This window comes from Eleutherodactylus coqui, chromosome 1 (assembly GCF_035609145.1).
Source record: "Eleutherodactylus coqui strain aEleCoq1 chromosome 1, aEleCoq1.hap1, whole genome shotgun sequence".
Taxonomy (NCBI): domain Eukaryota; kingdom Metazoa; phylum Chordata; class Amphibia; order Anura; family Eleutherodactylidae; genus Eleutherodactylus; species Eleutherodactylus coqui.
In genome coordinates, this window is record NC_089837.1 from 366183787 (window position 1) to 366208839 (window position 25053).

The window sequence follows — 25053 nt, forward strand, 5'->3', positions numbered from 1 at the left end:
TTTTTGTCATGTTAAAAAATGTGACAAAGATGAATCATTTCAGCTTTATTTCCACCTTCAATGTGACCCGTTATCTGTTCAAGTCCATTGAAAGACAAACTGGAATTTTTTAGTGTGAAAAAATAATAACAGGAAAATTAAGATATTGTGATTGCATAAGTGTGAACACCCTCATATTTGGGGATGTGGTTGTGTTCAGAATTAGCCAATTACATTTAAACTGACAGCCTTTCACTGTTCTATTTTTTACCGATGCAAATTTTTTGCATCGGTAAAAATCAGACATGTGACCGCTGCCATTGGAAAGCATTGGTTCTAATAAATGCAAATCCCAAACACACAAAACATGGGCAACACAAAACACTCATCTGTCTGAGCCACAAGAGTGGGTCCAAAAAAAGAGTTGTATCCATGCTTTATTCTTTATCTTCTTTTGGCTTCAAAAGACGCACCAAAAAACGTGAACAAAACCTGCATATGTGAATGCACCCTAAGGGCTTTGCCAGACGAGCGTGTTTTACACGCTGCTACAGCAGCATGTAAAACCATGCTTCTATAACAACCAATAGGTTGCTATGGAAGCACTCACACGGACCGCGAATCTACGCTTCTAAAAAAGAAGGATAGCGAGTGCGGACTCGCCTGTCAGCTCAGTGGTGCATGCCTACCTGGGTGCTTACCATGGGCTCCTATGGAAGCCATGGAAGCAGGCTGCCCGCACCCCAGATGTGTGAATGGGCTGCTCCACAGAGCTAGGGGATGCCCCGTTCACGCAAATAATCCTTCAATGTTAGCAGTGTTGTTTACATGTTTCTTAGCAGAGTGTAAACCACTCTCGTCTGATCACGGCCTAACAAATGAAAATCCATGTCAGAAATCTGCGACAATGACGTGAATTTCTGATGTAGATTTTCAGTTAAATTTACCCCATGTGAATGGCGTAAGAGACCCAGCAATGCAGTGAAAAATTACAGATGGCATCGTGCTAGCAGCCATGAAAACTAGTTGTGCACGGTAGACTAAAACTGAACCTTTGTACCAGGGCCTGTGAGCCTTGGGCTACACCCCTGGGCTTAAAGTAGGGCCACAGAGCGGCATGATTATACTACAGCTGAGAATCTTGCTGAGATACACTCTGACACGATTTTAAATTGATTGGTAAATAGCTGCACAGTATTGTAAGTCAATAGTGTCTTGATCTGCAAAACTGAACAAAATGCTTAATTTGCATAGAACAAACACCTTAAATCAGCCCCTCGAACAGGATTTGTTTAACAGAATCTTTTTTTCTCCTACATTTGTCTTTGTGTTATCAAAGATAAGTAATCATTATTGTAATCCATTAACTCCTTTTCAACATCTACCTTATACATAGCACTGCTAGGAAGTACTTCTGCAACTTGCCATATATGCATGGCATGGTGATGGTACGGGCTCGGGAATTGATCCCATGCAATTAACAACAAATGTTTAGGCTCAGAGATTATTATGACCTTAGATGCAATGGTCATTAGCAACCATGGCATCTAAGCTGTTTGACCAAAGAAAGAAGCTTACTCTATCACCTTATTGGGCCCCAATGCTGATAGGTTGACACAACAGCCAGGAGCATAACAGCCCCCCCCCCCCCTCCCCCAGGACTGCTATCTGTGTACATGTATTAGGGCCTAAAAAGAATGTTTGTCAGTGTTATATTATACTACAATATAGAAGTACAGTATATTATAAGAGTAATCACAAAGTCAAGTTCCCTATTGAGGCAAAAAAAATTCCAGAAAACCCCCTTCAAAAGTCACCTACAAAGCCCCTTATTTTTAGAAAAAAAAACATTAGAAAAGTTATACATAACTAGTATTGCTGTGTCTATAAAACCCAGACTGTAAAGTAATTATGCTATTTAACTCATAGTTTATATATTATAACTTAAAAAATAACACTCAAAATTACTGCTTTTTGTTCATAAGGCATCCCAAAAAGTTGAATAGAAGTGATTAGAAAGTTCATATATCCCAAAGTGCTATGACTGAAAACAGGGGCATAACTAAAGGCTCAGGGGCCCTTATGCAAAACGTAAGCTGCCCCCCCCCCCCCTATCTGTATCTGTACCCGTACCCATACCTAAACCATGCTGCACAGAGACATAACTTGAAGCTTCTGGGCTCCAATGCGAAACCTGTAACAAGGCCCACAACTATAATGCTTTATTCATAGTACTGGGCTCCCTATATGGAGAAGAGAGGCCTTATGGGCCCCCTAAGGCTCCTGGGCCTGGGTGCAAGCGCATCCCCTGCACCCTCTATAGTTACGCCCCTGTCTGAAAACATCACCTCATCCTGCAAAGAGCAAAATAGCTTAAGTAAAAAAAATATACATGTAGTCATGTGTTCACTTTGTGATCATTCTATTTTATAGGTGATATAAAGACTTTCTATTTTAAAATCTGTCATAGTAGTCCACTGGATTACAATAAGTCACACAACAACTGCAAGTACACATAAATTTCACACCAGCAACCCAAGAAAAATGTCAAGAACAAACACATGATGTGAAACAGTTGCATTGAAGCCATGCAAAAATACATAAATAATACTCCCACATACTGTAGGATTGAGGTTTATTTGGCCCAACAGAAGAAAACATTCTGATGGTCCATTCTCCATCTACACAGAACACGTGCACGCCCACTTTACTTGCATTACAAACTTTGTTGTTGTCATTTGACTTGTAGAACATATCATGAGTTAGCTCTACTAGGTTTTTTGTACAGCGTAAATATTATTTCAAAACAGAGTTGTCTGCTGTAGGACCCAGTTCACACACCACAGTTGTTTTTGAAGCTGTTGTGCAACATACATCTGTGTGTAGATCTAGTCTTAAACCCTCGCCGCCTCAGGGCATATACGTATGTCCTCGGTGAGAAAAGATTCCTATGAATGGGCATACGGTTACATTCTATGGATGGCACAGTCTTGGAAATGGAGACAACGCCATCTGCAGTGGGAGCCAGTTATGACTCAAACAGCAGGGATGGGTGGAAACACCAGTCTCCGCTCATAGCTCCTTACATGCCACAATTAATGTTAATCACAGATGTAAAAGGTTCATAGAGGGAGGGTGCTTCCTCTGTGATGTCATCGACCCTCTGCCATGTAATCGTGGAGGCCCAAAGGATTGCCTTTGCAGCTGGATGCCAGTCAATAGTGTCTGAGTCTGCCATGGCCTGTGATGGCTATGATAAATGATAATACACTGCAGTACAGAGGGACTGAAGTGTATTATTACAATGATTATAGCATCACAGCTTCAAATCCCCATAAAAATGGTCCATAAAAAAATGTAAAAATAAATAAATGAAAATGGTGAAAAAAAAGCAAAATGGTAAGAAATTGACAAATGCAAGGAAAAGTCCTGAAGGGAGTGTACATTTGACCAAAATGCTGATCACTGGGACATAAGTTCAGGCAGTCAGAGTCTAGGGTGAGCCCATCTACCTGGTGGATGGCTGCTGTTTGCTGACTATTGCTGCATGTTAGTAGTGAGTGAGAGTACTACTGTTTAGCGGGTGCCTTGAGAGGCAAGCGTTTCTTTTTTTTGTTGCACAAAGTGTGTGTGTTGCCAGTGGATGTTGTATTCCACTGAGTTTTCTGTTATTGCTGAATATTCAAGAAACTAAAGTATTTCGGACCTTTACTTGGACTAAGTGTTCCCCAAATATTGTCAAATTTTGAATTCAATGAATGACTTAGCGCTGCCTGTGATTGGCCGAGCGCTGTGACCAGTTCCCAAAAGCCCTCAGCTGTCATTCAATGAATTGCTGAGTGCTGCTTGTGATTGGCTGAGCACTCAGCCAATCAGATGCAGCCCTTTCAGGAGGTGGGGATTTTAAATCCCTGTTTGCGGAAAGAACTTCATTGCAGTGCTGGAGACTAAGTGGCTAGACACGCCTATGCCCCGGCAGCGGTGGAGAGGTATGTATATATATTTTTTATTTTTTACTACAGCTAGGAATGATTTTCAGGGAAGGGCTTATATTTGAAACCCTTCACCAAAAATCACTGCATGGGGTGCTGGCATCCTATTGCTTTCAATGGGGCCTCTGGCAGCAGTGGCGGCCCCATTGATGCCAATAGGCACGCACGTTGTTTACGCATGTTTTGTCATGGGCGTGGACGCGTAGATTTGTGTGCACACACGCACCTGCAAAACAACGAGGCCTCAGATTTCAAAATAGGTTGCATTATTAAAAGGTTAAACATGGCATAAAAATTGCCAGGAAAGGAGCTGTACAGGTCAACCAGGAGTAAACTTTTCAGTTGGAAGACCTTTCAAATCTTTGAAAGGAATCATTTGATCTATAATACTTGATTCTGCTCAGGGATAACATATTTGCAATGACTATAAATTTCCAATAATGATGTAATACTTCTGTTAGCATTATGTATGTTGGTGATCTGGTTTATCAACAACACTGATACTTAAATGGTTCATTTGATGTAGGAAAGACAGAGCAAAATGCAAACGTATTCATTTCCTCTCAGCAGCTAGTACAATTCGATTCAATTTAAAAGCTACATAGTTTTGCTAATTTTCCTCAGTATGTATATTCTGTTTTACAATCACTAACATGGCGCATCGTCTATGTTTCCAGCCCTTACATTTAAATTGGTTATAGAGTTAGCTTAATAGCCTCATGTATTCTTTTTAGATTTTGTCAAGAATACTAACTACTATATATGGGATTTTTGTTTAAAGCAATTTGCCAAATTCAAGATTTATGGGAAATCAGTAGAGACGCAGTCCTCTCTATCCTTAAGTCTGAAAGATGACATACTCTCATTTGTTTTTCTTTTTTATTATTAATGTTTCACAAATATATATAAAACTAGCTGATATACCCGGCTTCGCCCGAGTTAATTTGGTACTGGTGTTTATGTGGTGTTCACATGGAAAATCTTATGAAGTCGTGGTTACTTTAGAGATACTGAGGAAAAAGATATGTTCACCATTTTGCATAGTTCTCTGCGTTACCCAGAAAACACCACGTAGAGGTAACCATGCAATGCTTCCTTTATATAAAATGACATCAGGAAGTGAGAGAATTAGATTACATACACAAAATTTGGACATTAATTCTTTTGCGCTTAGAATTGAATAATCGAGTTGGGACCCATTAACTTTTCATATTTATGACACAATCAATGCTTGTGCCAAATTTCATGTTTCTATGACATTGGGAAGTGAGAGATTTAGATTATGTACGTAAAATTTGGATGCTAATTCTTTTGCGCATAGAATTGAATAATCGAGTTGGGACCCATTAGCTTTTCCTGTTTATGACATAATCAATGCTCGTGCCAAATTTCACGTTTCTATGACACCGGAAAGTGAGAAAATTACATTCCGTACGTAAAATTTGGACGCTAATTCTTTTGCGCATAGAATTGAATAATCGAGTTGGGACCCATTAGCTTTTCCTATTTATGAGATAATCAATGTTCGTGCCAAATTTCCCGTTTCTATGACACCGGAAAGTGAAGAAATTACATTCCGCACGTAAAATTTGGACGCTAATTCTTTTGCGCATAGAATTGAATAATGGAGTTGGGACCCATTAGCTTTTCCTATTTATGACATAATCAATGCTCGTGCCAAATTTCACGTTTCTATGACACCGGAAAGTGAGAAAATTACATTCCGCACGTAAAATTTCGATGCCAATTCTTTTGCGCTAGAATTGAATAATCAAGTTGGGGCTTATAAACTTTTCCTATTTATGACATAATCAATGCTCGTGCCAAATTTCACGTTTCTATGACACCGGAAAGTGAAGAAATTACATTCCGCACGTAAAATTTGGACGCTAATTCTTTTGCGCATAGAATTGAATAATTGAGTTGGGACCCATTAGCTTTTCCTATTTATGACATAATCAATGCTCGTGCCAAATTTCACGTTTCTATGACACCGGAAAGTGAGAAAATTACATTCCGCACGTAAAATTTGGACGCTAATTCTTTTGCGCATAGAATTGAATAATAGAGTTGGGACCCATTAGCTTTTCCTATTTATGACATAATCAATGCTCGTGCCAAATTTCACGTTTCTATGACACCAGAAAGTGAAAAAATTACATTCCGCACGTAAAATTTCGACGCCAATTCTTTTGCGCTAGAATTGAATAATGGAGTTGGGACCTATGAACTTTTCCTATTTCTGACATAATCAATGCTCGTGCCAAATTTCACGTTTCTATTACACCGGAAAGTGAGAAAATTAGATTCCGTACGTAAAATTTCTACGCTAATTCTTTTGCGCATAGAATTGAATAATCGAGTTGGGACCCATTAGCTTTTCTTATTTATGACATAATCAATGCTAGTGCCAAATTTCAAGTTTCTATGACACCGGAAAGTGAGAAAATTAGATTCCGTACGTAAAATTTGGACGCTAATTCTTTTGCGCATAGAATTGAATAATCATGTTGGGACCTATTAACTTTTCCTATTTTGGAGATAATCTATGCTTGCGCCAAAATTCATGTTTCTACGACATCGGGAAGTTGGAGAACTTTTGGCGAGTCAGTCAGTGAGTCAGTCAGTGAGTCAGTCAGTGAGTCAGTCAGTGAGTCAGTGAGGGCTTTCGTCTTTATATATATAGACTAGCTGATATACCCAGCATCGCCCGAGTTAATTTGGTACTGGTGTTTATCTGGTGTTCACACGAAAAAGCTTATGAAGTCGTGCTTACTTTAGAGATACTGAGGAAAAAAAATATGTTCACCATTTTGCATAGTTCTCTGCGTTACCCAGGAAACACCACGGGGAGGCAACCATGCGACATTTCCTTTATATAACATGATATCAGGAAGTGAGAGAATTAGATTACATACGTAAAATTTGGACACTAATTCTTTTGTGCTTAGAATTGAATAATGGAGTTGGGACCCATTAGCTTTTCCTATTTATGACATAACCAATGCTCGTGCCAAATTTCACGTTTCTATGACACCGGAAAGTGAGAAAATTACATTCCGCACGTAAAATTTGGACGCTAATTCTTTTGCGCATAGAATTGAATAATGGAGTTGGGACCTATGAACTTTTCCTATTTCTGACATAATCAATGCTCGTGCCAAATTTCACGTTTCTATTACACCGGAAAGTGAGAAAATTAGATTCCGTACGTAAAATTTCTACGCTAATTCTTTTGCGCATAGAATTGAATAATCGAGTTGGGACCCATTAGCTTTTCTTATTTATGACATAATCAATGCTAGTGCCAAATTTCAAGTTTCTATGACACCGGAAAGTGAGAAAATTAGATTCCGTACGTAAAATTTGGACGCTAATTCTTTTGCGCATAGAATTGAATAATCATGTTGGGACCTATTAACTTTTCCTATTTTGGAGATAATCTATGCTTGCGCCAAAATTCATGTTTCTACGACATCGGGAAGTTGGAGAACTTTTGGCGAGTCAGTCAGTGAGTCAGTCAGTGAGTCAGTCAGTGAGTCAGTCAGTGAGTCAGTCAGTGAGTCAGTGAGGGCTTTCGTCTTTATATATATAGACTAGCTGATATACCCAGCATCGCCCGAGTTAATTTGGTACTGGTGTTTATCTGGTGTTCACACGAAAAAGCTTATGAAGTCGTGCTTACTTTAGAGATACTGAGGAAAAAAAATATGTTCACCATTTTGCATAGTTCTCTGCGTTACCCAGGAAACACCACGGGGAGGCAACCATGCGACATTTCCTTTATATAACATGATATCAGGAAGTGAGAGAATTAGATTACATACGTAAAATTTGGACACTAATTCTTTTGTGCTTAGAATTGAATAATCGAGTTGGGACCCATTAGCTTTTCCTATTTATGACATAACCAATGCTCGTGCCAAATTTCCCGTTTCTATGACACCGGAAAGTGAAAAAATTACATTCCGCACGTAAAATTTTGATGCCAATTCTTTTGCGCTAGAATTGAATAATCGAGTTGGGACCCATTAGCTTTTCCTATTTATGACATAATCAATGCTTGTGCCAAATTTCACGTTTCTATGACACCGGAAAGTGAAAAAATTACATTCCGTACGTAAAATTTGGACGCTAATTTTTTTGCGCATAGAATTGAATAATGGAGTTGGGACCCATTAGCTTTTCCTATTGATGACATAATCAATGCTCGTGCCAAATTTCACGTTTCTATGACACCGGAAAGTGAGAAAATTAGATTCCGTACGTAAAATTTGGACACTAATTCTTTTGCGCATAGAATAGAATAATCGAGTTGGGACCTATGAACTTTTCCTATTTATGACATAATTAATGCTCGTGCCAAATTTTAAGTTTCTATGACATTGGGAAGTGACAGATTTAGATTACGTACGTAAAATTTCGACGCCAATTCTTTTGCGCTAGAATTGAATAATCGAGTTGGGACCCAATTACTTTTCCTATTTTGGAGATAATCTATGCTTGTGCCAAAATTCATGTTTCTACGATATCGGGAAGTTGGAGAACTTTTGGCGAGTCAGTCAGTCAGTCAGTCAGTCAGTCAGTCAGTCAGTCAGTCAGTGAGTGAGTCAGTGAGTCAGTGAGGGCGTTCAGCTTTATATATATAGATATGTGCGAAAATAAAAAGAATTATGGGAGAAATTTATGAAACTACTATCTAAAAGAAAAATGTATTTGTTGTCCATGGCAACCAATCACAGTGCAGCTTTCATTTGTATTCTGCTCTGGTAAAATGAAAGCTGAGCTGTGATTGGTTGCTATGAGCAACTAAAACATTTTTTCTTTTAGACAGTTTCATAAATCTGCCCCAATATTACATATTTCCTTGATACAGTAGTCACCAATGTGACGCCTATACCCCATGTGGTTCTACAGAACTGACCTTAGAATACCATTGGGTTCCATAGTGATTTAAGTCTGGTTCTTGAGAAACATGAGTTCTAGGTTTCTAGATGCACAGTATGAAAACTCCACAGATTATTATCGGCATTTAAATCTTTAGGCTGGGGTCACACAGGGCGGATTTGCCGCGGTTTTGCCGCGGATTGCCGTTGCATATCCGCACTGCGGCAAAACCGCTGCGTTTGCAGTGCAATGCAGCACAAATGAGATTTGCCAAAAAGCTGTTCTCACAGGACAGATTTTTTCCGCACAGCCGCAGTGCAGAAATGCAACTGCGTCGCGGTTTTAAAAGATGCAACATGTTCATTCTTTGGTCGTTTCCGCAGCGCTTTTTTGTCCATAGACCTCTATGGACGCAGCCAAAACCGCGACAAATACGTGACAAAAGTAAAAAAATCCGCAAGGCCAAATTAACCTTTGAAGCGGTTTTGCCGCAGAAGCAGTTCTTCTGCGTCAAAACCGCAACGGAAAAACCGCAGCAAAACCGCAACAAATCCGCCCTGTGTGACCCTAGCCTTACTGTTAGGCTGGGTTCACACGGGATGGAAATCTTATGGCATGTCCGCAGGGGGACTGCACAGAAATTCTGCAAGATTTCCACAGCAGAAAGGCTGCGCGTTTTTAATCAGCTTTTCAGCCTATATTCCGCTGCGGAAATCTCTTCCCATAGAGAAAAGAGAGTCTGCAGTAGAAACGGCGCCAAAATTGACATGTTGCAGATTTGAATTCCATGCCGCATTTCAGTTTCCATGCAGCTTGTCTGCAGCGGACTGTCAGCAGCATGTGAAGGAGATTTTTGCTAAACTTATACACTTTGCTGCTTAGATTCTGTTTTAAAAATGCAGCATCTCCGTCCAGTGTGAATCCAGTCTTATGAAAAGTTATATTCCATAACAATGTAGATTTGAATAGCATTTAAAATGGCAACTTGTATGGACACTTAATTGCTGCCCATCATTTATTGCATATAAAATTTATAATCTATTGAACTGGCCATACCCTTTTGTTTGGCCGACAGCTGTCCTATACAAATGCACACTCTGTTCAGTCGAGCATGCATGTGTTCTGAATGCAGAGAGGGGGTACACCACTGTTAGACACCTTTGACACTGAATTATCTACCCAAGATCAGGCATATTGAAATCGGACAGCCCAATCCCTTCCTCCTTTGATATCTGCAGTCGAGAGAATTCCCTTATATATTAGATTAAATAACTCAAAAATGTCTGGAAATGAGATTATAAGACTTCACAAGAGTTGATAATCTCTTTTTTACAGTTAAAAAAGTATACATAAGTACATTTTCCAGACACATGCCAAAATGACACACTTTATGTCTATAGATACCATATTTTTGGACCATAAGATGCACCTGACTTTAAATTGCACCGCTGGTTTACACAAAAAAAAAAGTAAAAATTCAAACTGTCCTAGTCTAAGGCACATTGGTTGTCTAGAGCAGCTCTTCTTTTTTTAGTATTCTAGGGTAGGTGAAGGGGTTTACAGTTCGCTCCTGTTAAACTTAATGTGACCTCATGTATTGACCACTGACACAAGTTGCAGTGACACACGTGTGCCTACATTTTGCTATCCTCATAAATGTCTGCATAACATGTCTACTTGTCCAGTTTGCTTTATGCTTTTTAGCATTTTATGTATTTTTTAACCTTCCTCAATGACAAACACATCCTGTGTTCACATATAGCTGATATGGTGTAGATTTTCTGTAGCAGGTAAATCTGCACTAAAAGTTGCATCATGTGGTGCAGATCTAGACACAGATCCGCAGCAGACTTCGGCCCAATGTCCACAAGCAGATTTGAATTGCAGTCAATCCGCGGTTCAAGCTGCCCATAAGGAAGCATGGGGTGTCCATACTTCAATTTACACCTGCGGATTTGATTTGCGGATGCCACACATGGAAAAGAAATCATAACATGCTCCATTTTACCAGATGGGCTCCATTGATCTCTATGGAAGCGAGCGATTCGCAATGCACAATTCAATTGCGGATTTGTAGGCAGATACCTCTCTGGTTGCTTGGAGACCAAGCAGGGTGGTGGAGAGGAAGGGGAAGACAGGCACTTTGGGCTTGTGATTTTTTTTCTGCACAGACGATCCACAGTGCATCCGCGTACATCTGTGTGAAAAGAATTGCATTTGCGTGTGCCGTGGACATGAGGCCTTCTGCAGATCCTCATCAAAATTTGCACCTTTTCAGCAGATTGTAATGCAGATATTTCTGCTGTGGAAATTTAGTGCCAAATCTTTGAATACACCCATAAAGTAGATATATGCAAAGCTCTGCAGTACACACATTATTTACATACGCACAGCTCTGCTGCATATAAGTACATATACACATAGCTCAGGATCACAAACAATATGCACATATATCCTATACGGCCTGGCTACACACATCACACCAATTAAGACATAGTTCTGACTTTATACACACACAGCTTTATGCAGACATTCTGCTTTTAATAAAGATTATAAATGCTTGTGCACACTGATTACAATCTGCTTACCCTAATGCCTCAGTCTGATCCACCCGACATCTGGTCACATGACTATGAGATCAGAAAAGTTCTAAAAGGTCCTATACACTGCTGCTGCCTGAAGTGTTCTGTGAGGCAGAGGATCTGTCTGGTACAAAGTTAGTGCAACCCTCTCCTTCCCAGTGCTGATAACACAGATCAATCAGCACTGGGCAGTGAGAGAGGGTACTGTGTGATCACTCAGTTCTCTCAGTGATCTGGTGGGTGCTTTATCAGCACTCTTGCTAATCATTAAGAAAGTGGTCAGGAAGCTTTGGCACTGCCAAACCCCCTGACTTTGGAATTTTTTCTAGTTAAAAAGTGAGTCTTGTAGTCCAAAAAATACAGTACTTTACAGTATATGCATAAATTTGCTGTTAGGCCTTAGTCAGACGGGCGTTTTTCCGCGTGATTTGCGGATCGCATGACGGATGCGCATCCGCAAATCGCGTGACCGGTGCCCGAAAATCGCCCGAAAATCTGCTCCTAGCCGCGTTTCATTAGAAACGGGCCGGAGCTGTCCAGCGCATTGCATTCAATGGAGCCGGCAATACAGCGCTGAGCCAATCAGGGGGCAGGTCTGACTCACACCCCCTTCACACCCACTGCAGGCCGGCCGCGCGGAACTCCGGCTGCCGGGAGCACGTGAGTATGTATATTTTTTTTATTTTAACACTTTTCTGGATGAATTGCAGGGAAGGGCTTATATATTTAACCCCTTCCCGACAATTCATCCCGCGCACGCCGGCAGCCCATTGCTTTCAATAGAGCCGCTGTATTGCCGGCTCCATTGAATTCAATGGGCAAACATCATTCTTCTCTGCCACAGCTGTTACAGCTGTGGCAGAGAAGAATAATTTGTCTTCTATATGTTCGCAATGGGGTCGGCGCTGCTGCCGCCGGCCCCATTGAGCGCTTATAGAGAAGAGAACAGGAATCGCAGATCGCAGATAGGTGCGATCTGCGATTTCTGTTCTATAATTTATCGGACGAGCGCATAAAAAGCGCTCATGTGTCCGATACCATTGCAAAGCAATGGTTTTAAAAAATCGCCAGACGCATGCGCAAATCGCGCAAATAAACGCCCGTCTGACTAAGGCCTTAGAATTTGATATGGAGATATATATATATATATATATATATATATATAATTATTTTTTTTAAACATGGTGGGAATTGAGTCAGAGGTTATCATAACTGGTTCTTTTATTTCTATGACTTTGCGTGCAGGATTAATCATGTGAATCTCTGGTCAGTTTTTAAAAGCCCAAACTAAACGAGCCAAACAATAAAGTATAACTATGGTGGCATTATGTTTAAAATCTCTTGCAATATTCCCAACAGTTTATGGTGGCAAGCATCAAACTTTTAGACATTTTCACACTATACATGCAATGCCGCTTTCATGAATATTTTATGAGGAGGTATCTATTTAGAGAGTCAAATAAGTTTCAAGATACTGATATGTAAAGTCTCTCAAATGAAATCCCTACGGTATTGTTTAATTTGCGCTCAAATTGAGAAACTAAATTGTGCTCATTTCAGCATAGGAATTGGTGAATTGTTCTCTCTAGTAATTAGTTCTTTCACTCTATAAAGAGGCATTTGTTGAATGTGAATGAAAAAGAAAAAAAATTCTGAGGGTTTGGGATATGCAAAGAAGCAAATGCAATGTCTACCTAATATATTATTAAATGCAATAGCTAATTTATAAGGTTTGGCTTAGGTAATTAGTTGCTTGGAATATAAGTGGCTCGAAGAAATAAAAACAATCAACCATTTTGACTTATTTTAGTCTTCAGTTCTTTAAGCAACTCTCTACATCACATCATTCTTACTAAAGTCAATTAGTTCTCATGCTCAGCTACTCCTTTAGATTTGTTTAGAGGAATAACACCTGCTTGCTCTGAAAATTTTAGTGACTTTTAATTTTCTACAAATTGTATATCCAGAAAAGACTGAATCTGAACAGTATATCACATATATAATACATCTCTACTGCGAAGAAAAGTAATCATTGTGAACATAGATTATATAATCAATTAATGCTCATACATTAGATTACTTGTGAAATAATAAAAATCTGTTATAATCTGCAGCAGCAATAGGCCCACATTGGTCATCAAAATTTGGTTGTGGGTGCCATGAGGTCCTCAGTCCACTGCTTAACCTCATGGATTGTGTTGTAGCCGTGTGTTATTTTTGCACACTATATTTTTGGTAAATTGTAGTGTCACCTGGTGGGCTACACTAGCCCTACAAATAGTTTGTTCTCAAATGTAAATCATGTTTTACTTCTAGGCTTGATACAGAACATAAGATCCAATGCAGTCAATTTATAGTAAATACAAATTGAACGTTTATAATTTTAATTACATTTATTTACTAACAAACAACCCCAAATCCAAAAAAGTTGGGATACTGTGTAAAATGTAAATAAATGTAATTGAGAAAAAGAATGCAATGATTTGGAAATCTCAAATAATCATATTTTATTCACAATAAAACATAGAATGCATATTTGAACTAATTAACAAATTTAGAAATTGATGGCAGTAACACATCTCAAAAAAATTCGGACAGAGTTAACAGAGGGCTGGAAAAGCTATTGGTATTTATGAAAAACAGCTGGAAGGTCAATCTTCTACTAAGTCACATGACTGTGTATAAAAAGAGCATGTTAGAGAGGCAGAGTTTCTCAGAAGCAAAGATGGTCAGAGGTTTACCAATCTGTGAAAAACTGTATCTAAAAATTGTGGAGCAAATTCAAAAAAATATTCCTCAACGTAAAATTGTGAAGACTATCCCACCATCTATAGTACATAATATCACCCATAGATTTAGAGAATCAGAAGAAATTCATGTCCACAAGGGACAAGGCTGATGGTCAATATTAGATTCTCGAGATATACAGGCCCTCAGGCTGTCACTGCATTAAAAACAGGCATGATGCAAATCACTGCATGAGCTCAGGAATATTCCCAGAAATCACTGTCTGTAACATACAGTTTGCTGTGCAATCCACAAATGCAAGTCAAAGTTGTATCATGCAAAAAAAAAGAAGTCATATATCAACAAAATCCAGAAGTGCTGACGTCTTTACTGAGACAAAGCTTATTTTTAAATGGAATGAGGCAGAATTGAAAACTGTTCTGTGGTCAGATCAATTAAAATTTGAAATTCTTTTTGGAAACCATGGACAGCATGTCCTGCGGACTCAAGTGGAGAGGGACCATCCAGTTTATTATCGGGCAACAGTTAAATAGCCTGCATCTCTGATAATAAAGGATTGTATAAGTGCCTATGGCATGGGCAGCTTACATATCTTATAAGGCACTATCAATGCTGTGCAGTACGAGAGGTCTTGTATGTAGAGGTTTTAGAACAGTATATGCTCCTATCCAGACAACGGCTCTTGCAGGGAAGGCCTTGTATATATCAGCAAGACCATGCTAAACCATATACTGCATCCATCACATTGCATGGCTTCACAGAAGAGGAGCCCGGTGCTAAACTGGCTGCCTAGAGTCCAGACCTTTCTGTAATAGAAAACCTTTGGAGCATTATAAAAAAATATGCAAAGATGACCTAGGACTTTTGAACAGCTAGAACTCCAGCAATCGGTCTTCTCACTTTCCAGACATTTACAGACTGTTATAAAAAGAAGATGGGATGCTACACAATGGTAGATATGGCTTTTGTAAGATGTTTTGTCGCCATCAATTTCTAAATTAGTTTTGGGTTTTTTTTTATAAAATGAGAAAATGTCTCACTTTCACCTTCTGATCTGTGTTTTATTGTGAATAAAATCTGGTTATATGAGATTTCTAAATCATTCCATTATTTTTGCTTTACATGTATTATACATTTTACACAGTGTAATAACATTTTTGGAATTGGGATTGTAATTGCACACATTTTAAGATCATTTTCTATCTGCTTTGACAACCACCAATGTCTAGAATTGGCTGATTTCAATCCTGATCATTCATAGAGAAGTGCCCCCCTATCCCCTGCTGGACAATGCATATGTAGCATTTTCTTTCCTTTTCTGACCCAAACCAGACCTTAGGATTAGTAGCCATAACCCACTCACACTATTATGAAATGCCCTATAGTCACAAACATCTAATTTGTCAAAACCCTTTTAGAAGTAGCAATGATATGTAAGAATCTTTGCCTTATCTGCCCTGCAATGTTTTATGATTATTTTATGCTAGTAATATATGTTTTACTTTTATGAGTAGTTGAAAAGTTTCAATAGCTATATTGTGCATTGTATAATAAAAAGGAACATAATGAGAATGAGCACCACTCAGTCTGAGTCTACTTTTGGAAAGGATAAGGTGAATCACTTTTACTGCCAAATCAAAGATTTTTTATAATATGTCTCATATATAAAGTAAAAGTATAGTACAACAATAATGGTAATATCTCCAAGCTGTGAATTGTATTTAACAACCACCATCAAAGATAGCAAGAACATATTTATTTTTGCACTACGATCAATGTCATTTTGAAGAACCTATTGCTAAGATTGATTACCACAATGAATGCAGTTCTAGAGCCAGACAGAAGCCGGATCTGCCAGTGACCTGGACTGAAATGTTTACTGTACACAGGCTTGGACTGTAGCCTAGTGCAGCTGTTACATCAGAAGTAATCTCCATTTTCATAAAGATGCCAGAGCGAGCTTGCAGCCATGAAATATTAAAGTAAAGCCCAATGGAACTGTCTGTGCTACCCTTGTACAAACCTTGGTGATGTTGCCAATTTACCTGGAAACTTAACAGACAGATTTATGAAACTGTTTAAAGGCTTATTCATCATTGTGCTCCAAGCATGCCTGTTCATCATTTCCAGGAGCATTTTTGGAGCACATCCTCTGACTGTTTATCATTACTGGAGCATACTTGGAGTGTACTAGATGTGCTCCATCCAAAAGCAGGGTTGAGAGCAGAGCACCAAGATGGCGGGACCCAGTGCAACAGCTCTGATCCAATTTATCCTGCGCAGACAATTGTGCAGCATTGGATTCGATGCAGAAGCAGAACAGATGTGCCACACAGAAGCCATTTTTCTGTCTGATGATTATATAGAAGAATGTAGAAGTTAAAGTATTTTATTGGATCTCTGCAGATTTTTTAACTTAACAACTGAACATTAAAGGGGTTTTGTTATAAAAAAATTCAATACTTACCTATTCCTCCCCGATCTGTCCCCGGGTCACCTCACCGCAAGCCATCTGGATCCTCTTCTTCTTCTGATGCATTCATTGCCCCCATTCTTCTTCCTGCTGGTCAATGTATACTACGCCGCTAGTGACATTACGTTCACTGCCTAGCAAGGAATGCTGATCTATTGCCAAGACTGCACATGCGTGCTGTCTCATCGCGGGAGTTCATATACTATTGCAGAGAGAAAGCGGGCATGCGCAGTCTCGGCAATAGATTGGCACTACCTACTAGGCTATGAACATTACGTCACTAGTGACGTAGTGTACATTGACGTGCAGGGAGAAGACTGCAGAAAATGGACGCTTCGTCACCGGAAGAAGAACTGGCTGGCTTGTGGTGAAGCGACCCGGCGGAATTGCAGGAGACAGGAGAAGATCGGCAGGGAGAAGATGCAGTAAGTAAGCTGCCTGGGGAGGAATACTTAAGTATTGATTTTTTTTTGTGACAGAATCCCTTCAATGTTCAGGTTGTTGCTATTAATGGACAAATAATACACAATAACTAGGTTACACCTGCTTCAAACTTCTGGTCACATGTGTGATCTGACTCCTGGTGCTCGATTTGTTCATCATTGCATTTGCTGGAGCATGAGCACTCTACACTCCAGCAAGTCACATGATTCACTTTATGATGCCACAGATTACTCTGGGAGATTAGAATGATGAATACATCTTAAGAGAAAAAAATATTTTAGTTGCCCATAGCAACCTATCACAGCTTAGCTTTCATTTTACCAGAACAGAATGCAAAACGAAAGCTGAACTCTGATTGGTTCCTACTGACAAACAGGTTTTCTCTTAGACAGTTTCATAAATCTGCCCCTAGTATTTAGTAACTGTGTCAGTTTCCAATTGATAAATAAGGCCTGATGCTATGAAGTCAATTAACTTTACTAAAAGGACCACCATATACCTATAGGTAGATGTCATTCCGTGTCACAGCAAAATGCTGCCAAATGATCAGTTCTTTTTATTAAAGCCTACAGGTCAGTCTTTCTGAATTATAAAAAAGAGTACTACCAGACACTTAAATAAAGAAATACTCTTTAGAATAGATGAGAAATGTAAAAACAGTCTTATATTGAATTATTATGTGCTAAATTCAGTCCTTGCATTTACATGTCCTACAACAATACTACTGCTATTTCTCCCTGACAACACTTCCGTCTTGCTCTGTCCTGGTTCAGCTTTGCTTTAGGAACAGTAATATGTGTAACCAACTTTCCACTGATAGCAATGGCTTCCCATATACTCACATCACTGCAATTATTTAAAACAGTGAGGATGTGGATATTATCAATATAGTAGTAGTCCACAGAAGACCTTGTCTCTCACCATCTTATATAAGCAAAGGATGCACAATTCACTCCCTCCAAGGATCCACTGGAGCAATCGTCACCATTCAAATAATGTGACTGCCTCCATATAGGATGTAAAATCTAACCTTCCTTTATTCCTGCTTTAGGACAGGTTCACACAAGAGTATAATGTGCATATTTATGCGCCTGTAATATGGATGAATGTCCAGGCCCGACCACCGATATAGATTCCTACTAGAGATAAGCGAGCACCCAAATACTAGAGTCCACGTTATTTGAGTCGAGCTTTTCGTAAAATTCGAGAGCTCTACTCGAGTAGCGAACCCCATTGACTGCAATGGGAGACTCGAGCATTTTTGTATGTGGAACCCCGGGTGCCGAGCTTTTTTTTCTAGGTTCATTCCTCTCTCTCTCTCTCCTGCCAGACAATAAATTTGCCAATGACGCGCGCTGCATCGCGGCGGGGCCAAAACAGGCAGCACATCACAGCATGGAGGAGCCAAACACTAGGACAGGGTCTAACATGGCTTGATGCTCGTTTAAGTAACAAGCACCATCGAGTACGCTAATACTCGAACGAGCATCAAGCTCGGCAGAGTAGGTTCGCTCAACTCTCTAGACAGCAGGTATCCTGACCAAGCTCATGCTCTGAGCTTGGTCAGGATACCTGCTGTCTAGCAGGACACATGTCTGTATTACAGATACATAAATGTGTATGTAATAGATTTGCTTAAAGTTAGCCTAAAAAGGACTTGCAACATTTCAATCCCATGTGGACTTTTGTCAAGCATAGCTTATAATGATGACATACATCATATAAATAATCAAAGCTCAATTTACACCATTTCTTGTGTATCCCCATATCTTTCACAGCATATCAGTGGTGCTGATGTGATTGCTTACACTCACACAGGAATCTCCAGACACATGATACACATGTGCCTCAGATGACCAATCATTAACCAGTAGGTCCTTGTCTTCTAGTAAATGAGATCAGCTGACCACAATTAATGCAACCAGGGACACCAGCCACTGATACACTGCTCTATAACAGACAAATGGTGGATATGAAAATTGATTTATTAGGACACACTCGTGATAGGTGGTTGATTAAACTTATTGGTCCACTCATTGAGCTTTCAATATATATATAATGTATTTGATAATTATATGCTATTCTTGAATTTTTTTTTATGGAGAAATAAAGAAGGCTTATATCTTGTACCCTATACAGGTGCTGTATCGTTATTTGAAGGATGTGGATATTGATGATAATGTCAATAGGGATTTGGAACCACCTAAATTTCTATGATGGATGAACTATGACAGACTACAGTCAGTAAGTGCTTTCATTAAAACAACAAAGTAGCCTCAGACTTTTGGGCCATTTACACGGGATGATTACTGTTCAAAATTTGTTCAAATGAATAAATTTGAGTAATCGTGTAGTGTAAATGCACAAAAATCGCTCACTTTTTGTTCAAATCTGGGAATCTCACTGATCACTAGAACGGGGGTCCCAAGCCACTCATTCATTCTTGTGCAGTCAGAAGGAATGAGGGGACATGAGGTCCACTTATAGCAAATGGTTGTGGTCCAGGTGGTAACATCCCTAGTAGTTAGACTTTTATCACCTATTCTTTAGATAAGCGATAAATGTCTATTATGGCACTCCTCTTCAAAGTTTGATACTGTGCTTCGGTGCTGATTTCATAACAGGATTTGCTGACTATGTTCTGTAACACCCTCTTTAAAAAATATTTTTCATAAAAACAACCCCTATCCATAGGCCCCATCATATGAGTTGTTCCGTACACCAAGTAAGAACAGCTCCAATTCTGCTAGACCCAGGGTATCTATGTATCACATGATATGTTATTAATTTGAATGATGCTTCAAAAGGAAGCTCCACATGGCTTCTTGACCTCCTGTAGATCAGTTGTAATTGTTTCAATCCCAGAGGCTCATACTGTGGTCATGTGATGTCCATCATTCACATGATCACTGCCGCCAATCATTAGCTTCAGCGGTACAGCATGTGGTAAGCATGATGAACTGCAACTGACCATGGCAAGAACTACCCGGAGCTGGAATGTCAAGGACCAGAGTGGCTGCACTGGAGTGGTGGGACATTTAAGAGTGAGCACTGGATAGTGTCTTATTTTATTACATTCCATTTCCTTAGCTAGGTTTTGAAAAGTTCTCGAAAGGCCCTTTAAAACTCTTGTACACAGCAGGAACATGGAGTCTCTGTGGCATTAAAAAACACCTGTGTGCCTCTGTTTTACATTGAAATCTAATGTTGGGAATGTAGCTGATGGGAGGTTGATGGAGTATCTGCTGCGAGGGCTAGGTCAATAAGAAGCGACTGTGCCTTGACCAAAGTATTTAGATACAGATTTCAAGCAACAAACATAATCTTTTGCAGGGTGAAGGAAGGCCTACTAACACCATTGCTTATGCACTTACAGTATGTCCTCATGGACTTCTAGGGGTGCTGTATTATGGCCCCAATGACTGCATACAATTCAGAACTTATGCAGAACAGTAACATAGCAGTGTGAATTAGCCCAACGGCAATGTTCTTTCTTCTTTTAATTCAGTTAGATATTATGAAGTTGTAGAACCCCTTTAGGGGATGAAACATTTGTTAGATAATGGTGAACGTGGCACTAAAAGAGTTCAATGTAATCTGATCACAGAGGTGCTTATTACTTTCATTTTTTTACTGCAGCAGGTAATGGTTAAAATAATTCAGTGAAAATTGATAAAGATATTATTTCGTACATTGAGTCGATCAAAGTTTGCATCTTGAGTAAAAATGACACTTTTCTTTTAGTTCTGATATGCTTCCAAATTCTTCTTTCTTGAAATCTTTATTAAATCTGACACTTGTTATTGAGTTTCTTACATTCTAGCAAAGACACGGGGACATTCAATATTGTTTTTCTGTGATTGAAACCCCACCCCCACCGCAGAACATCTATTTCTTCAATGCACATATAGAAACCACTGTCTATGACTTGGTATTTTGACCTTGAACTGGTTAACCACTGGGAAGTCTTATTTCAAAGTAAATGAAAGGGGTTGTCTGGTTACCCCTGTGTTCAAATAAGAGGAGTAGTACTTACCTATTTCCTGTAATCACAATCAGCACTGCAGCTGACTGCCATGGTCACCGGAAGTCCGGTGACAACTACAGCCAATCAGAGGCTGCAGCGTCATGTTCCTGAACTCTTGTCATCATGATGCTCAGGATGTAAGTACTGATGCCAGGAGAGTAAGTGGTGATATGCAAGCTTCTGATTGGCTGCAGTGGTCACCTGACTTCAGGTGACATTGTCTGTCACAGCAAATGCTGGGTCCACAGCAGGAGTACATCACTGGATTGGGGCAGCAGGGAACAGGTAAGTACTGCACCTCTTCTTATTTTAGCACAGGAGGCACTTAAGAGGGCATGTTGTCTAGTAACCAGACAACTTCTTTAATGTAAGATCCGGGGGCTACATGGGCATTTTTTACAGATGTGAAATAGCCTATATATAAAGCCTTGTCAATCAGTAAGCATATTTTTAATTTTTTATTTTCTTAGGTCTGTATGGGAAATTTTATACAGTACATTGTAATATGCAGGATGGGGTAAAATTAAAGGTACATGGAAGATAGATTAAGATTAAGGGCGAGCACCCACTGGCGTTTGCGTTCTCCGCGGGGAAAAAACGCAGCGTTTTCGCCGCGTTTCTTGCGTTTTTTTCCGCGCGTTTTTCGCGGCGTTTTCGCGGCGTTTTGCGTTAATTTCCATTGACATTCATGGGTGCATTAGGAGAAAAATAGGGACACATATGCAACTGACAGTTCCTATGTTAAAAACGCAAACGCAACGCAAAAAAAACGCCAGTTGACAGGAACACATGTTATCTCTATGCCTGTGCAGGAAAAACGCAAAACGCAGGTAAAAAAACGCCAGTGGGTGCTCGCCCTAAGACTATTTTATTTCTGCCTAGTACATTACAACAGGCAAAAATATTTTACATGCATTTATATTAAATTAAATGGCCAACAACTCCACTAGCTCTTTAATCTACTTCTGAGGACCAAATGTTAAAAGCCATAATATGTAAGTATTAGTATATACGTCTGCATATATTTCAGACTTCGTTTATATCAACTACAAAAAATTGAGACCCTTTGTTTATTTCTAAGAAATTGCAACATATTTCTAAGTAAATATTCTTTGGACAAATTATCCCGGACACGCTATCTCTAGCACTGGTTCAATAAACTGTGCCAAATAGATCCCATGAAATATTAGAAAGTTTAGAAACATCATCTGCATTTGCTAATAAGCTTTGATGTAATCCAATGATAACTATGTGTTATTGTATTTCATTTATAATTTAAATGGCATTGCAAAAGTAAATCTATAATTGGTTTTCAAGTTACCGGGGTTGTATGCTTTGGACTACAGCTTTTTGTTAAGGCCCATTTACATGCAAAGTTAATATTTCAAATGACTGAAAGACGTTGCGATCTATTTGCATGAAGTATTAATGGCCATTAACACTTTCTCATCTTCATTTGCATGTAAAAGGGTCTTCAAGAGCTGTTTGCAGAGCCCAGCATGTGATTAATCACACTGCTAGCTGTGCACACAGCATCATTGTTCTGCTGGAGGCTCCTGGTAGATTACAATGTTATCTCCCACCTCCCGTGGAAATAACAGCATGAGGTCTACTGAGAGGTAAATGTGTTTGCTTTACCACTCAGTGGTTGAACAATGGATTTTAAATTCGGCTTAAAATCATCTTTCAAATGAAAAGTGCACGATGCCCGCGTTTACATGTAACGATTATCACTCATTTTTGGTCGTTTGAATGAATTTTGAGCGATAATCATTACGCGTAAATGGGCCTTTAGAAGTGTCCTACAACAGATTATAGTCTTTCCTGCTTGAGAGATCTGCGCAGAATCCAGGCAGCACGTTTTCATTTCCCTGCAGTGCCACCACAGGTGAAGTAATGCAATAATTACTCAATTAGCATTAAAATTAATGGTCTGTCTTTGTAATACATAGATGTGCCAGGACGTCCAGAGCAAGAGGCACTCTTGATAGCCACTCTGGATAATAGCTGAGGGACCTAAACAGAGGACCCAATTTTTTAACCCAAAACATTATATTTTTTTTTCCCAAAACGTATAAATATATATTTTTTTCTCTTAAATACATATGAAAATAAAGGTTGCATGAAATGAATAACTGAAAACCTATTTCTATTGGTTCTTTTGTGGTTAAAATGAGAAGTAACATGAGAAGTATAATTTAAAATGTTATGATAAAAAAGAATGAAGCAACAAAAATATAACATGACTAATGACTGAATGTAAAGTTTATTTATGTTCAGTGTCAGTAAGGTTATATGTAGTAAACCATAAGGGCTATGCTAGATAATAACACGTTTCACTAAGCTTTGTGTATTTCACCCTAGTGGACTAATGTTAGTAGAATTTGATTAGTTGCAAACTATCAGGTTTGCAAATAAAACTCACAATTTGTGCATAGTGTAGTCTTCGGAATGGAGCAAATTTGCTCTCAATTTCTTGCCAGCGTTTGTTAAGATGGATCAGAGTTGGTTCCACTGCTTTGGCAGCACCATCCTTATACAAACGTTCAGCTTGCCTTTGTACTGCATTCAGCTCTTCTTTCTTCATCTCCAATTCTCCATCAATCTCCTAGTGAGTAAAACCAATACAGGGTCCAGGGCAGTTAGCTATCTAATTAATGAAGTTACATTCGAAGAAGCAGCAACATACTTCTGTCACTTGTTTCTTATTAGACTTTATTTTGAGAAATAATTAAACAATGTACTAAGATATTCTTAATGTATAGATATGGTCATGTGACTTTATTTTGTCTATGTTTTTAATATGTGTATTCAAGGTGCCATTCATATGCCTCTAGCTAAACCAAATCTGTGCATTTTTATATAAATTGTGAAATTTTGTCTGCCAAACGAAAGTTCATATATATTTTTTTCATATACTTTCTTATTTTGTTATTTAATGGCAAAACAAAATTATAATGAAGCAAAATAATATGGATGAAAATTAAGAGGGAAAACAGAACTTATTGGATGCAGCTGACAATTTGGATTGAATGGACAGTAACATATGGACATGGTCTGATGAATGAAGTGTGCTAATATGAGAAAGAGTCATCCTCGTACTGTTAGTCATTAGTTCATCTGGAACAAAGATATACAACATGAGTCAATATTATTATCAACATGAACATTTTAGAGGTTTCACATATTGTAAAGAGTAGATTTGGCAAGTCTAGTGTTAATTACTGAGTTACAAGAGATTTCTATCCATTTTTCTTAAGTCAACCAACTGGTAGGAAGATTTGTAAATTATTTTCATTCATTTTGTTGTCTGAGGCTTAATTGGAATGCCTATTTCATTTTTAATAATCAGGAATGCTATACTGATGTAGCAAGAAAAACTAAAAACAGCAACAATTAATACGATTATTTTCTATAGCCTACACATATTTGACAGCACCGTACACAGCTATCAATCATAATTAAACACTTTCGTCATTTCATTAATAAATGACTGATAAGAAATGGATAGAGGCTCTGAATAAGGCAAATGATTAAAATTATAACTTTTAAATTGGTCTTTTCACAGACAACAAATGTGCTTGTAAGTCAGAAGAAGTATTAAATAATTAGATTTAAAAATTAATTCATATTTTCACATAAAATTGAGTCTTAGGCTCTGTTCACACTCGCATCTTGACCATCGTTTATAACTAGAGATGAGCGATAAGTCAGTTACTCGCGCAAGCCTCGCTCTTCTCAAGTAACTGCATTCTTGTCCAAGTGTGCTCGGGGGGGGGGGGGGATATCGAGGGTTAGCGGGGGAGAGAGTGAGAGAGATATATCTCACTCTTTCACCCCCCCCCCCGCTACCTCCCACCACTCCCCGCTCACCCCCGCCAACCCCCTGAGCATGCTCGGACAAGAATGCAGGTATTTGAG

The 25053-nt window shown here is 38.9% G+C and overlaps 1 protein-coding gene across 1 annotated transcript in view; it reads right to left on the bottom strand.

Annotated features, from left to right (window-relative positions):
• DMD (dystrophin) overlaps positions 1-25053 on the bottom strand; it is a 2524637-nt gene that overhangs the window by 1318238 nt on the left and 1181346 nt on the right. The window contains exon 41 of the mRNA XM_066577956.1: positions 23558-23740. Coding sequence (XP_066434053.1) covers positions 23558-23740 — 183 coding nt within the window. The remainder of the gene's footprint in view (positions 1-23557; positions 23741-25053) is intronic.